This window comes from Canis aureus, chromosome 2 (genome assembly GCF_053574225.1).
Source record: "Canis aureus isolate CA01 chromosome 2, VMU_Caureus_v.1.0, whole genome shotgun sequence".
Classification (NCBI taxonomy): Eukaryota; Metazoa; Chordata; class Mammalia; order Carnivora; family Canidae; genus Canis; species Canis aureus.
The window spans coordinates 38,343,072-38,356,335 of NC_135612.1; the positions used below are offsets into that span (position 1 = coordinate 38,343,072).

Consider the following 13,264-nt stretch of genomic DNA (forward strand, 5'->3'; position numbering starts at 1 on the left):
GGGGGCATAAAAGCCCTAACATGAGTGCTAGGCATTCCAAGGGCCAGATCTGGCCTATAGTCAGGGTGCAGGCTGTGGGTGGGCTCCAACTGTTTCCTGTACAACCCGGTGGACCTGGCTGCATGGATGTTGTTCAACAAATACTCCCTGAGAATGTTTATGTGATGGCACACTATTCCGGGCACTTGTGACCAGGATAGTTAAATGAGCTAACTGGTATAATGAGTACCTGGAATTGGATTCCTTCCTTCACAGGGGCAAGACCCAGTGGCTTCTGGGCCTCAAGCATGGGTGCAAGCAAAGCAGAGCCTCACCTGGGTGACCAGGTGACCAGGTGACTGGGGCTCCTACAAAGAGCTAGGAGCTCCAGTGCCAGGTGCCCCAAATTCAGAGACCAGTGTTCCCAACCTGGAACAGGGCCCAGGGCAGGCGTTGATGGGGCTCTTTGTCAATGCCCCCAGTGTCCCCTCATGCCACACAAGATGCTGGAAAAAGGGAACAAGTCCTAGCCTGTGCCCTCAAGTTATGTGGCATCTCAGCAAAGGGAGGGACTTGAAAACCACGTTGATACTGAAGTTTCTAGCATGGGATCAATATGAGAGGTTCTCAGACCACAGTGGGGCTTGAAGTTCAGGAGCAAGCAGCCCAGACTGCTTTCTCAGAGAAAGGAGATGTGGGACTGGGAAGGTCAGGCTCCAGGACACACCTGCTGGTCCCCCACTGTCGAGTGTGGCTATCATGCAGCCACGGTGGTGCCCTGCCTCATACCATGGAGGATGCCCCTCAAGATCTCCCGGCATCCCAGGACAGAAGCCAATAGATACAGTCATCACAGGCCCAGAGGAGAAGTAATCTTGTCTTTGTGTCTCAGGAACAATGTTCTAGGAGCCTTACAATAAGGGGGAAAAATGTATTCTAGGCTGTGACATAGTGTTCCTTTCTTCCCACCTCCTCTTGCCTGGCCCAGCATGTCTTATCTGTGTGTGAAAGCTCCTGAAGGCTTAAAAAATGCAAGAGACACTCTTTAAACCTCTCATCTAAGTGACTTCCCTATTGAAGTGGTCTTCTGAAAGAACCCACTACTCTCATAGCTCTTTCTGTCTCAGCGAGGCTTCTCTTCACCCACTGCTGAGGTCAGCTGTCTTCAAGTGCAAGAGTCTTTCTGTGTCCTGCAGGCCAGGGCTGCTCATGGGGAGAGGGAATGGCTTGCAGAGGGAAGGTTGGGAGCTGGAGAGATTGGTAAGGTGTGGGCAAGTTGAGTGTGCAAGGCTTTTCCAATCCATTTTAAGACTTTTAAAATAAAAAGTATGTGTACTTTCTTGGTAGCTTCCATATCTATGTTTTCTCCAAGAGAGGATGTTAGTCCTTTGCCCCCATGATACTCTAAGTCCTCTGGTGCCCACAGGCATAACACCTATGGGCTTCCCTGTCACCACATCTTCAAATGACTCTAAAATTCTGATCTAGGCGAGGTCTACACCCCACAGTCACACAAATCCTTGCATGCACTTCCTGTGTGCAGGTGCCATTCTAGGTCCTTTCCAAGGACAACTATTAACCTTCCCCATTTTCTAACCAGAGGAGGAACCTGAGGAAGGACAGATCATCCCTGCTCCCCAAGGAGCAGTTGTCATTGGTGAAGGGTTGCTAGGACAGGTTGGATAATGTGGCTTCTAAAAAGGAGAGTTGGCCAAAGAGGGTGGTAATTGGGGCACATGCATCCCCCAGAGGGGGGGTACAGGAAGTGGTACCCCAAATCAAAGCTTGCTTGGGATAAACTAGCATCTGGCTGGCACCAGGTGACTCAGGTCTTTTTTTAAAAAATCAATGTATAAGGTAATTATTTATTTAAATAGTTTTTTCCTAAGTGCAAACAACCTGAGAGCCTCTAGAGTATATCCAAGGCCACACAGAATTCAAGGAGCTCTGCCCTTGTCCCTTCAGATCTCCCACTCAGATCACCTAAAAAGTAATGTACTGTGGTCCCTAAAAATCCCACTGGTCACAGATGGGGAGGGGGTATGTCAGGGTGAATAAGGACATTGCAGCAATGTTCATTCAGCCATCAGTCAGCTGTTTGAACATCTAGACAGTTAAGACCAATGTTTACAGATGATCACACCAGACTTTGTTGTCCATTTACAGGAAACAGAGACTCAGTACACCCCAAAATGTGATACTTTTTTGTTTTTGCAAAGAGCAGCTCGAAACTTTGTCTCCTGCCACTTAGAAACAATATGTCATATTTATTAAAATGAGTCATTTGGGATTTTATGGAGCCAAACAGAATAACCTCACATAACAGGTCATGAAAGCAGTTTTTAATCTGTATTTGATGCACAACTCATAAATTCAATGTCAACTTATATTTCATTATTGCCCACACCAAATACAGTCTAATGTTTCCTTTCCAATCTATCTGACAACAAACCCCATGCTTTTTCTTACAGGATTGATCTATAATAAACAGCACTTATCCCTTAAGTAGACATTTCTCTTCACCTGTTATGAATACTAAGTATTCCATTTAAATAATTTTATAATTTTGTAACTCTAGTTACCTAAAATTTGGAGTCAAAATCACTTTATCATATTCCAATCAAATTGGCCCTCCTGGGTACCTGTCTCAATACAATAATGGGGAAAATATGGAACAACCCACCTGTTACAGAACATTATAAGAATCAAATAAATTTATAGTAGCAGGAAGGCTTTAGAAACCAGAAGGTGCCTAAGGAATGCAAACTGCCTTCATTGTCTTTGCAATTAGCCTCCCTTCTCTTTAAGAATTTTCTAAATTTGCAGATTGCCACTGAAAGATAAAGCTCGGGCTATGAGGGAAGAGCACAGCTTGCTTTCTCCCTGTGTTCGGCAGCCTACCTCACTGGACTGCGTGTCACATTCCATTGCTGCTCCTCCTAGATCCCAGAGCCCAGCCCTTGAGGACAAAGCCCCTGTCTGCAAAGGCCCCTTGCTGAAGAGAAAGATGAAGAAGAACTGGTGTGTGTGTGGGGGGGGGAAGGGAGGCGCATCCAGAATTTTAGCTCAGACCCCTGCACCCCAGAGTCTGGAGACTAGACAAAGTCATTTTTAACATTGGTTCCTGACCCACAGACCCTACAAAGAGCCACCAGGCAGCCAGGATCTGCAGAAAGGATTTCAAGGCTATGGAGCTCTATCTTTGTCTTACAGGAGCATGTGTGGGTTCAGAGAGCAGTCCTACTGATTAAATGCACTGGGGTGCATTTATCCACTAGACATCTGCCTATCAGTCCATGTGCCAGCCCAAGGACCACCAGCTCTGAAGCCTGAAGCTCAGTTCCAAAAAGATACTAGCTACAGTCAACTGTGAGGAAAGAACTGGCTCAGGGTCTTTTAAGTAGTAATCCTGAGAACCTAGAGAGATAAAAAAGCAGGAATATGCCTTAATGCCAGCTTCCCCCTGATGAGCGCTACCCTGTCCCCTCCTGAGCTCCACAGCGGGCCAGACGCCTGGATCCCCTGACATACCTTCCATGGCACATGAAGAGCACTCCCTCAGGAGCACACCAGCCACCATTTCCCTCAACTCCTGAATTGGCACCAGGCCCCATCTGCACATCATGTGCAGGTCTGTTCATCAGGCTTCACTGGGCTCTTTGTGGACCTACAGGGTACTGATGTGTGGTGCTTGGGTATGTGTTGCTGGAACACAGGTCCCCACCAAACTCCCCTTCAGTAGAGGGGAGAGAAGCAAAGCATGGGGCACCTGTCCATCCTGTCCTCCTGGACGTGGGGAGCAAGTTTCTTAGCCAGTGTGACAGCCTGGTTCTGCTCTCTGAAAAGACCCTGAGGGTCATGTCTACTGCATCCACCAAGGACACTCACTGGGGGCTGAGACTGTCATCACACACTCTGGGTGTGAGTTCAGGAGCCCAAGGGTGGAGCTTCCTTAGCCTGAGCATTTCTTTCGCAGTACAATACCCTGAATTCCGGTTTGTATTTTTTCCAGTTTTGTCTATGTGCAATCAGGCTGCCAAAACAAAGTACCATAGACTGAGTGGCTTAAACAAGAGAAATTTATCTCTCACAGTTCTTTTTTTACTTAATTTTTATTTTTTTATTTTTTTTAATTGGAGTTCAATTTGCCAACATATAGCATAACACTCAGTGCTCATCCTGCCAGGATGACCCCTCAGTGCCCGTCACCCAGTCAATCCACCCACCTCCCTTTCCACAACCCCTTATTCATTTCCCAGAGTTAGGTGTCTCTCATGTTTTGTCACCCTCACTGATATTTTCACTCATTTTCTCTCCTTTCCCCTTTATTCCTTTTCACTAATTTTTATATTCCCCAAATGAATGAGACCATATAATGTTTGTCCTTCTCCAATTGACTTACTTCACTCAGCATAATACCCTCCAGTTCCATCCATGTTGAAGCAAATGGTGGGTATTTGTCATTTCTAATGGCTGAGGAATATTCCATTGTACACATAGACCACATCTTCTTTATCCATTCATCTTTCGATGGACACCGAGGCTCCGTCCACAGTTTGGCTATTGTGGACATTGCTGCTATAAACATTGGGGTGCAGGTGTCCCAGCATTTCACTGCATCTGTGAAATGTATCTTTGTATCTTTGGGGTAAACCCCCAGCAGTGCAATTGCTGGGTCATTGGGAAGCTCTATTTTTAACTCTTTGAGGAACCTCCACACAATTTTCCAGAGTGGCTGCACCAGTTCACATTCCCACCAACAGTGCAGGAGGGTTCCCCTTTCTCCACATCCTCTCCACCATTTGTTGTTTCCCATCTTGTTAATTTTCACCATTCTCACTGGTGTGAGGTGGTATCTCAATTGTAGTTTGGATTTGTATTTTCCTGATGGCCAGTGATGCAGAGCATTTTCTCATGTGCTTGTTGGCGTGTCTATGTCTTCCTCTGTGAAATTTCTGTTCATGTCTTTTGCCCATTTCATGATTGGATTGTTTGTTTCCTTGCTGTTGAGTTTAATAAGTTCTTTATAGATCTTGAATACTAGCCCTTTATCTGATACGTCATTTGCAAATATCTTCTCCCATTCTGTAGGTTGTCTTTTAGTTTTGTTGACTGTTTCTTTGCTGTGCAGAAGCTTTTTATCTTGTTGAAGTCCCAATAATTCATTTTTGCTTTTTTTTCTCTTGCCTTCATGGATGTATCTTGCAAGAAGTTGCTGTGGCCAAGTTCAAAAAGGGTGTTGCCTGTGTTCTCCTCTAGGATTTTGATGGATTCCTGTCTCACATTTAGATCTTTCATCCATTTTATCTTTGTGTCTGGTGTAAGAGAATGGTCTAGTTTCATTCTTCTGCATGTGGATGTCCAATTTTCCCAGCACCATTTATTGAAGAGACTGTCTTTTTTCCAGTGGATAGTCTTTCCTGCTTTGTCGAGTATTAGTTGACCATAGAGTTGAGGGTCCACTTCTGGATTCTCTATTCTGTTCCATTGATCCATGTGTCTGTTTTTGTGACAGTACCACACTGTCTTGATGACCACAGCTTTGTAGTACAACCTGAAATCTGGCATTGTGAAGCCCCCGGCTCTGGTTTTCTTTTTCAATATTCCCCTGGCTATTCGGGGTCTTTTCTGATTCCACACAAATCTTAAGATGATTTGTTCCAACTCTCTGAAGAAAGTCCATGGTATTTTGATAGGGATTGCATTAAATGTGTCAATTGCCCTGGGTAACATTGACATTTTCACAATATTAATTCTGCCAATCCATGAGCATGGAATATTTTTCCATTTCCTTGTGTCTTCCTCAATTTCTTTCAGAAGTGTTCTGTAGTTTTTAGGGTATAGATCCTTTACTCTTTGGTTAGGTTTATTCCTAGGTATCTTATGCTTTTGGGTGCAATTGTAAATGGGATTGACTCCTTAATTTCTCTTTCTTCAGTCTCATTGTTAGTGTATAGAAATGCCACTGACTTCTGGGCATTGATTTTGTATCCTGCCACACTGCCGAATTGCTGTATGAGTTCTAGCAATCTTGGGGTGGAGACTTTTGGGTTTTCTATATACAGTATCATGTCATCGGCAAAGAGGGAGAGTTTGACTTCTTCTTTGCCAATTTGAATGCCTTTTATTTCTTTTGTTGCCTGACTGCTGAGGCTAGGACTTCTAATACTATGTTGAATAGCAGTGGTGAGAGTGGACATCCCTGTCTTGTTCCTGATCTTAGGGGAAAGGCTCCCAGTGTTTCCCCATTGAGAATTATATTTGCTGTGGGCTTTTCATAGATGGCTTTTAAGATGCTGAGGAATGTTCCCTCTATCCCTACACTCTGAAGAGTTTTGACCAGGAATGAATGCTGTATTTTGTCAAATGCTTTGTCTCATCTATGGAGAGGATCATGTGGTTCTTGCTTTTTCTCTTGTTGATATGCTTTATCACATTGATTGCTTCATAAGTGTTGAACCGGCCTTGCATCCTGGGGATAAATCCCACTTGGTCATGGTGAGTAATCTTCTTAATAAACTGTTGGATCCTGTTGGCTAGTATCTTGTTGAGAATTTTTGCATCTGTGTTCATCAGAGATATTGGTCTATAATTCTCCTTTTTGGTGGGGTCTGTCTGGTTTTGGAATTAAGGTGATGGCTGGCCTCATAAAATGAGTATGGAAGTACTCTATCTCTTTCTATCTTTCCAAACAGCTTTAATAGAATTGGTATGGTTTCTTCTTTAAACGTTTGATAGAATTCCCCTGGGAAGCCATCTGGTTTTTGATGACTGCTTCAGTTTCCTCCCTGGCTATTGGCCTGTTCACGTTTTCTATTTCTTCCTGTTCCAGTTTTGGTAGTTTCTGGTTTTCCAGAAATGCGTCCACTTCTTCTAGATTGCCTAATTTATTGGCGTATAGCTGCTCATAATAAGTTTTTAAAGTCATTTGTATTTCCTTGGTATCGGTGGTGGTCTCTCCTTTCTCATTCATGATTTTATTAATTTGAGTCTTCTCTCTCTTCTTTTTAATAAGGCTGGCTAATGGCTTATCTATCTTATTAATTCTTTCAAAGAACCAACTCCTAGTTTTGTTGATCTGTTCCAGAGTTCTTCTGGTTTCTATTTCATTGAGTTCTGCCCGAATCTTTATTAACTCTCGTCTTTGGCTGAGTGAAGGTTTTATTTGCTCTTCCTTCTCCAGCTCCTTTAGGTACAAGGTTAGCTTTTGTATTTGAGTTCTTTCCAGTTTTTGGATGGATGCTTGTTTTAATATGTATTTCCCCCTCAGGGCTGCTTTTGCTGTATCCCAGAGATTTTGAACGGTTGTATCTTCATTCTCATTAGTTTCCATGAATCTTTTTAATTCTTCTCTAATTTCCTGGTTGACCCTTTCATCTTTTAGCAGGATGGTCCTTAACCTCCATGTGTTTGAAATCCTTCCAAACTTCTTCCTGTGATTTAGTTCTCGTTTCAAAGCATTACGGTCTGAAAATATGCAGGGGACAATCCCAATCTTTTGGTATTGATTAAGACCTGCTTTGTGACCCAGTATGTGGTCTATTCTGGAGAAAGTTCCATGTGCACTTGAGAAGAATGTGTATTCAGTTGCATTTGCATGTAAAGTTCTATAAATATCTGTGAAATCTGTCTGGTTCAGTGTATCATTTAAAGCTCTTGTTTCTTTGGAGATGTTGTGCTTAGAAGATCTATCAATTGCAGAAAGCTCCATGTTCAAGTCTCCAGGTATAAGTGTATTGTTATCTAAGTATGTCTTAACTTTGGTTATTAATTGATTGATATATTTGGCAGCTCCCACATTCAGGGCATAAATATCCATGATTGTTAGGTCCTCTTGTTGGATAGATCCTTTAAGTATGATATAGTGTCCCTCTTCATCTCTTACTACAGTCTTTGAGATAAACTTTAATTTATCTGATATAAGGATGGCTACCCCTGCTTTCTTCTGAGGATTTAAATGGTAAATGGTTCTCCAACCTTTTATTTTCAGGCTGTAGGTGTCCTTAGGTCTCAAATGAGTCTCTTGTAGACAGCAAATAGATGGCCCTTGCTTTTTATCCAGTCTGAAACCCTGTGCCTTTTGATGGAATCATTAAGCCCATTCATGTTCATTTACTATTGAAAGATATGAATTATAGTGTCATCATAATACCTATTCAATCTCTGTTTTTGTGGATTGTTTCCTTGGACTTCCTCTTTCTTTTACAGAGTGCCCTTTAATATTTCTTGCAGAGCTATTTGGTGGTCACATATTCTTTCAGTTCCTGCCTATCTTGGAAGCTCTTTATATCTCCTTCTATTCTCAGTGAGAGCCTTGCTGGATAAAGTATTCTTGGCTGCAGGTTCTTCTCATTTAGGACCCTGAATATCTCCTGCCAGCCCTTTCTGACCTCTGTGGAGAGGTCTGCTGTTAACCTAATACTTCTCCCCATAAAGGTTAGGGATCTCTTGTCTCTTGCTGCTTTAAGGATCTTCTCTTTATCTTTGGAATTTGCAAGTTTCACTATTAAATGTTGGGGTGTTGAACGGTTTTTATTGATTTTAGGGGGGATCTCTCTATCTCCTGGATTGAATGCCTGTTTCCCTTCCCAAGTTAGGGAAGTTCTCAGCTATGATTTGTTCAAATACACTTTCTGGTCCTCTGTCCCTTTCGACACCCTCAGGAACCCCAATTATTTTTTTTTTTTAGAAATCCCAATTAAACGTAGATTTTTTTCCTTCTGAGGCTGTCATTTATTTCCCTTACTTAACCTTTCCTCATGATCTTTTCATTGTTTTTCTCTTTTTTCCTCAGCTTCCTTCCTTGCCATCAACTTGTCTTCTATGTTACTCACTTGTTCTTCTACCTCGTTAACCCTCGTCGTTAGGACCTCCAGTTTGGATTGCATCTCATTTAATTGATTTTTAATTTTGGCCTGATTAGATCTAAATTCTGCAGTCATGAAGTCTCTTGAATCCTTTATGCTTTTTTATAGAGCCACCAGTAGCTTTATAATTGTGCTTCTGAATTGGCTTTCTGACATTGAATTGTAATCCAAATTCTGTAACTCTGTGGGAGAGAGGACTGTTTCTGATTCTTTCTTTTGTGGTGAGTTCTTCCTTCTAGTCATTTATCTCAGTGCAGAGTGGCTAAAAACAAGTTGTACTGGAAAATGGAAGGAAAAAAGAGAAAAAAAAAAGGGTGGGAACAAACAAAAAACAAGGAGGGGTATCCTCTGATTCTATATACTGTAAGTCCCTAGACTTCCCCTAGAACTTTCCAGTGCTGCTTGGTCAAGAACTTGCTCTTCCTCTGCCCTTCCAGCTGGTCTTCTGGAGAAGTGGCCTGCTGTGCTGATTCTCAGGTGTGTGCACCTGGGGGAGCTGCCCCACGCCCTGCCAGGTGCAGGGTTCAGTGGAAGCTGTTTATCCTGTGAGGCCCCTGCTCCCTGGTGGCCCTGCTCAGTGCCAGGCACAAGGTGACACCAGTAGAAACAACAACAGGGGCTGTGGCCAGTTATCCAGCCCTGGAGTCAGTTCCAGCCGTAACTCCACAGCTCCCAGTCTGCAGGGGCCTGGATGCTCCAGGGGCGGGGGGCGCTGATCTGCACAGCTCGGAGGCGCCTGGCAGCAGGAGCGTCCTTGCTGTCCTGTGTCCTCCTGGCCTCCACCTGTGCAGATCACAGCTGGATCCTGGGCTGTGTCCACCAGCGCCTTGGGCTCCAGGGTCTGCGCCGCCGCTGGAGTGACACTCCCGGGGCCGCGCAGCCTCCTCGCATAGGCCGCCGCCTGAGCCGCCACCTGAGTTGCTCCCAGGGCCCCGCTGGGCACGCCCTCCAGCCCTTTAGGGAGCTCAGCCCACAGTGTGTGGCGCACTCTCCACCAGGGCGCAGTTCCTCTGTTAGTGACCCTGGGAGCCTGAGGGCATCACTGCCCTTCCTGGGATCCTGCCCGAGTTCCCTGCAAGTGCCTTTCCATCCAGGAAGATTGGTAAAGTTCCTGCTTCTCTGGGACTGGGCTTCCCTGTCCTGGGGGCTCTCACACCACCCGGCCTTAGCCCGGCTCCTTGGGGGTGGCAGGTGGGGGCCTCCCCCTTGGATGCTTTTTTTATTAATTTATTTTTTTCTGTCTTCCTACCTTGATAGAAGCGTGAACTCTCCTCACTGTAGCATTCCAGATGTTCTTTCTTTAAATCTCAGTCCAAACTTGTAGGTTTTCAGGATGATTTGAAAGTTATCTAGCTAAGTTGGTGGGGACAGGTGACTTGGAGACCCTACTTTTCCACCATCTTGCCCCACCTCTCCTATCTCTCACAATTCTGATACTGGAAGTCCAAGATCAAGGTGCTAATAGAAACCATGTCAGATAAAGAACCTCTTTCTAGATCGCAGATGGCTGCCTTCTCTTGTACCCACATGGCAGAGAGAAACAGGCAGAAAGCAAACTCTCTTGTGTCTCTTCTTACAAAGGCACTGATCTCAGTCATGAGGCCTCCATCCTCATGACCGAATCACCTCCCAAAGGCCCTTTCTGCAGATACCATCACATTAGGAGTTAGGTTCCAATATATGAATTTGGGAGGACACATTCAGTCTATAGCAAGTTTATTCCATAGACTACTAACCAAGCCAAAGACCATATCTACATATAAATGTTAAGCCGGAGAATTTGTGTCTACCACCTGTGAACTTGCTACCCTGTGAGCTTGGTACCCTGTGAACCTGGTACCCGGCCCATCTCCCATCTTCAGTGGACTGGCATCTGCCTTGAGTGCAGGATATCACCCACCATCTGACGCAGCCCCTTTTATCCCTAAAGGGAGTGGCACAGGAAAGACCCCAGGCCCCCTAGGCAGAAGCCAGCCCATATCACCCACTCATCCTCTGCTTTCCAACACCTTTAGCCTGAGCTCATCTTGTAACTCATGACCAGAAAGCAACAAGCAATAGCCAACACATACAATCATTTTATGATTGTTTTATGTGTTTGTTTTATGTTCCTAGCATTAAAACCTTGGCTGGCAGGGCTCTGTGTCCACAGAAACAATAGGTGACTGTTCACCTATGCATTTTGGACCTACTTCAGAGAGGCAAAGATTTTGTGTCCCCATGCAGTGGGATTCTCACTCCCCATGTCCCTCCTTCATTCACAGTGCCACTTCACAGGAACCGGATTCCATCTCAGGAGGATTTGGGCTGCAAGTAAGAGAAAACACTCACAATGACATAAAAAATAAGGAGGTTTATAGTCTTATGTAATGCAAAATCTAATGACCAGCAGTTGATTGACTTGAGATCTGACACTCATCAAAGAGCTGAGCTTTTTCTGTGTCCATTGTTCTTGGCTTATTGCCTTTTGTCCCATAATTGTCCCTCATTGGTCAGATGATTGTTGTGGCCCAACCGCTATACCTTCACATAAAAACATGAAGAGGTCAGAAAAACCCTGGCCCTCCTTTGTGTTGCTTTTAACCAGGAATCGTCCAGCTAACTTCCTCTTACATATCATTGAGGAGATTTTGCTCCACACTTTGTCTCAGAAGTCACAGACAAGACCAAATGAGTCAACTGTGGATGCCTTAGAGCCGTACTGACCCATCCTGACATGCCCAAAAGGTGGGGTCTGCTAGTGAGGACAAAGGGTGGGCAGCCAGCAGTGACTGCTGCACTCCCCCATGACCCTCAAAAATTCCTGCCTCTCCCAAGACATTTTCAGAGTCCTCCACCATAGCAAGACACCTCTTAGATGGGGGACTTATCAGACTTTGCTTTTCATTTTGCCTTTTCTCAACCGCCCCCCCCCCCGCCCACCCACCATACACTATCTCATTTCACTTTCACAAAACCCTGAGGTTTAGTGAATGTGGGACAAAGGTGATTCCCCAATCCTGTTCCCTCTCTTGACCCACCCAATAGGGCTGCAAGGTGAACTAAAGTCCGGGGCTCCTTTCTGTGACAGCTCACAGGTTTTTACACTGGATTTGGTAGACGGGCTTCAGAGATACACTGACCCAGCTGAAATTATTCACAAAATTGTGAACATGCATGTCAGATAGAAGCACTCAGTAAGTAGAAAAGTCAGTATGTATGTGTGTAAGTTTATATGTGTGTACATATATATGTTTATAAATGTTGCATACATGCCTAACCATTTTAACTGAAAGCACAAATGTACCTTTATTCCTCAGTTGCATGCTCAGGGGTGAAGGACAGGGACTCTGAAATCCAGTGGCCTGAGTTAAAATCCTGACTTGGTAACTTACTACCTGGATGACAGGATAGGACACTTAGTGACTCTGGGCCTCCGTTTCTTCTTCTGCAAGCTGGCTCCACAGATCATTGGGATCACATGAATCAATTCCATGTAGAACGTGCACAGTAAGCAGCAGACACCTTTTTGCTGTTACCATCTAGATTCTATCTAGTGTTGTTTGTTTTTGCAGGAGTCATACCTCTAATGTGCCTACTACCAGTTCCACTTTGAACTTCTTTCAAATGGAGCAAAGCCCATGCAAAGCGCAAACTCTCCTGGGCTTTTACGATGATTATATCCTGTCTTCTTTGGCTGTCTCTTTCACACAGTGGTGTTCGGGATGGGTCAGTGGAGTATCCAGGCCCAGGGTATACAGTAAGGAGGGGCACTGTCTAGAGAGAATTTTAAAACAATAATAAAACAAACTCAAAGTCATTCTGCTTTGTATCATCACTATATCCTACAATTCTAAATAATATTAGTGAGAGAAACCCTCCCCACTGGGAAAGGGCTATTCCCAATGCCCCACCCATGGTCTGCCAGTGCCTCATACCTACCCTTAGCTCAACTTACCTTCCAAGAATCCATTTGATTTTCATAAAAAGCACAACTTGCCTTTATGGATACTTAATGTGCCAAGTACCTGAACTGTATAATGACAACAGCAGTGTGGCTAGACTGGAGGGGACAGGCACAGCATGGTATGCTCACAGTGATGCAGCACCATCCACCATGGGCCTGAACAGACAACCTCAGGGGCAGCCTGCTCCCCAGGATTAGAGAGTCCTTGGTAGTACCGCATATAACCAGAGGAAATGGACAGTTTCCTGGTAACCTGAAGTCCTCTAAGAGAGTTTCCTTGGGGGACATCTTTCTGGGGAAAAGTTCTATAGAAAAGAAACCTTTGCCCCATCAGAAACCAGTGGGCAGTTTGGAGTGTGAGGCTATGGGTGGCTCATCCACCAGGAACTATCCCCTTTCCACGTAGTAGTCTGAGGTAAAGGACTATCATTGCTTTGCACATCAAGGTTTCATGAAGCAAATCCTAATAAAG

The 13,264-nt window shown here is 44.5% G+C and overlaps 2 protein-coding genes across 10 annotated transcripts in view; one reads left to right on the plus strand and one right to left on the minus strand.

Moving 5' to 3' along the window:
* Positions 1-13,264, plus strand: part of OTUD7A (OTU deubiquitinase 7A) — a 392,867-nt gene that overhangs the window by 357,959 nt on the left and 21,644 nt on the right. The window lies entirely within an intron of this gene.
* The window catches only part of LOC144296053 (uncharacterized), a 35,224-nt gene continuing 31,892 nt past the window's right edge, over positions 9,933-13,264 (minus strand). The window contains exons 3-4 of one of the 4 annotated variants that reach the window (XM_077868901.1): positions 12,410-12,602; positions 9,933-11,153 (exon numbers count right to left, since the gene is read on the minus strand). In XM_077868901.1, coding sequence (XP_077725027.1) covers positions 11,101-11,153; positions 12,410-12,602 — 246 coding nt within the window. In that variant the 3' untranslated portion in view covers positions 9,933-11,100. Of the gene's footprint in view, positions 11,154-11,833; positions 12,603-13,264 lie in introns of those variants that run through there. The other 3 variants (XR_013363185.1, XR_013363184.1, XR_013363182.1) reach the window with 3 other exon arrangements.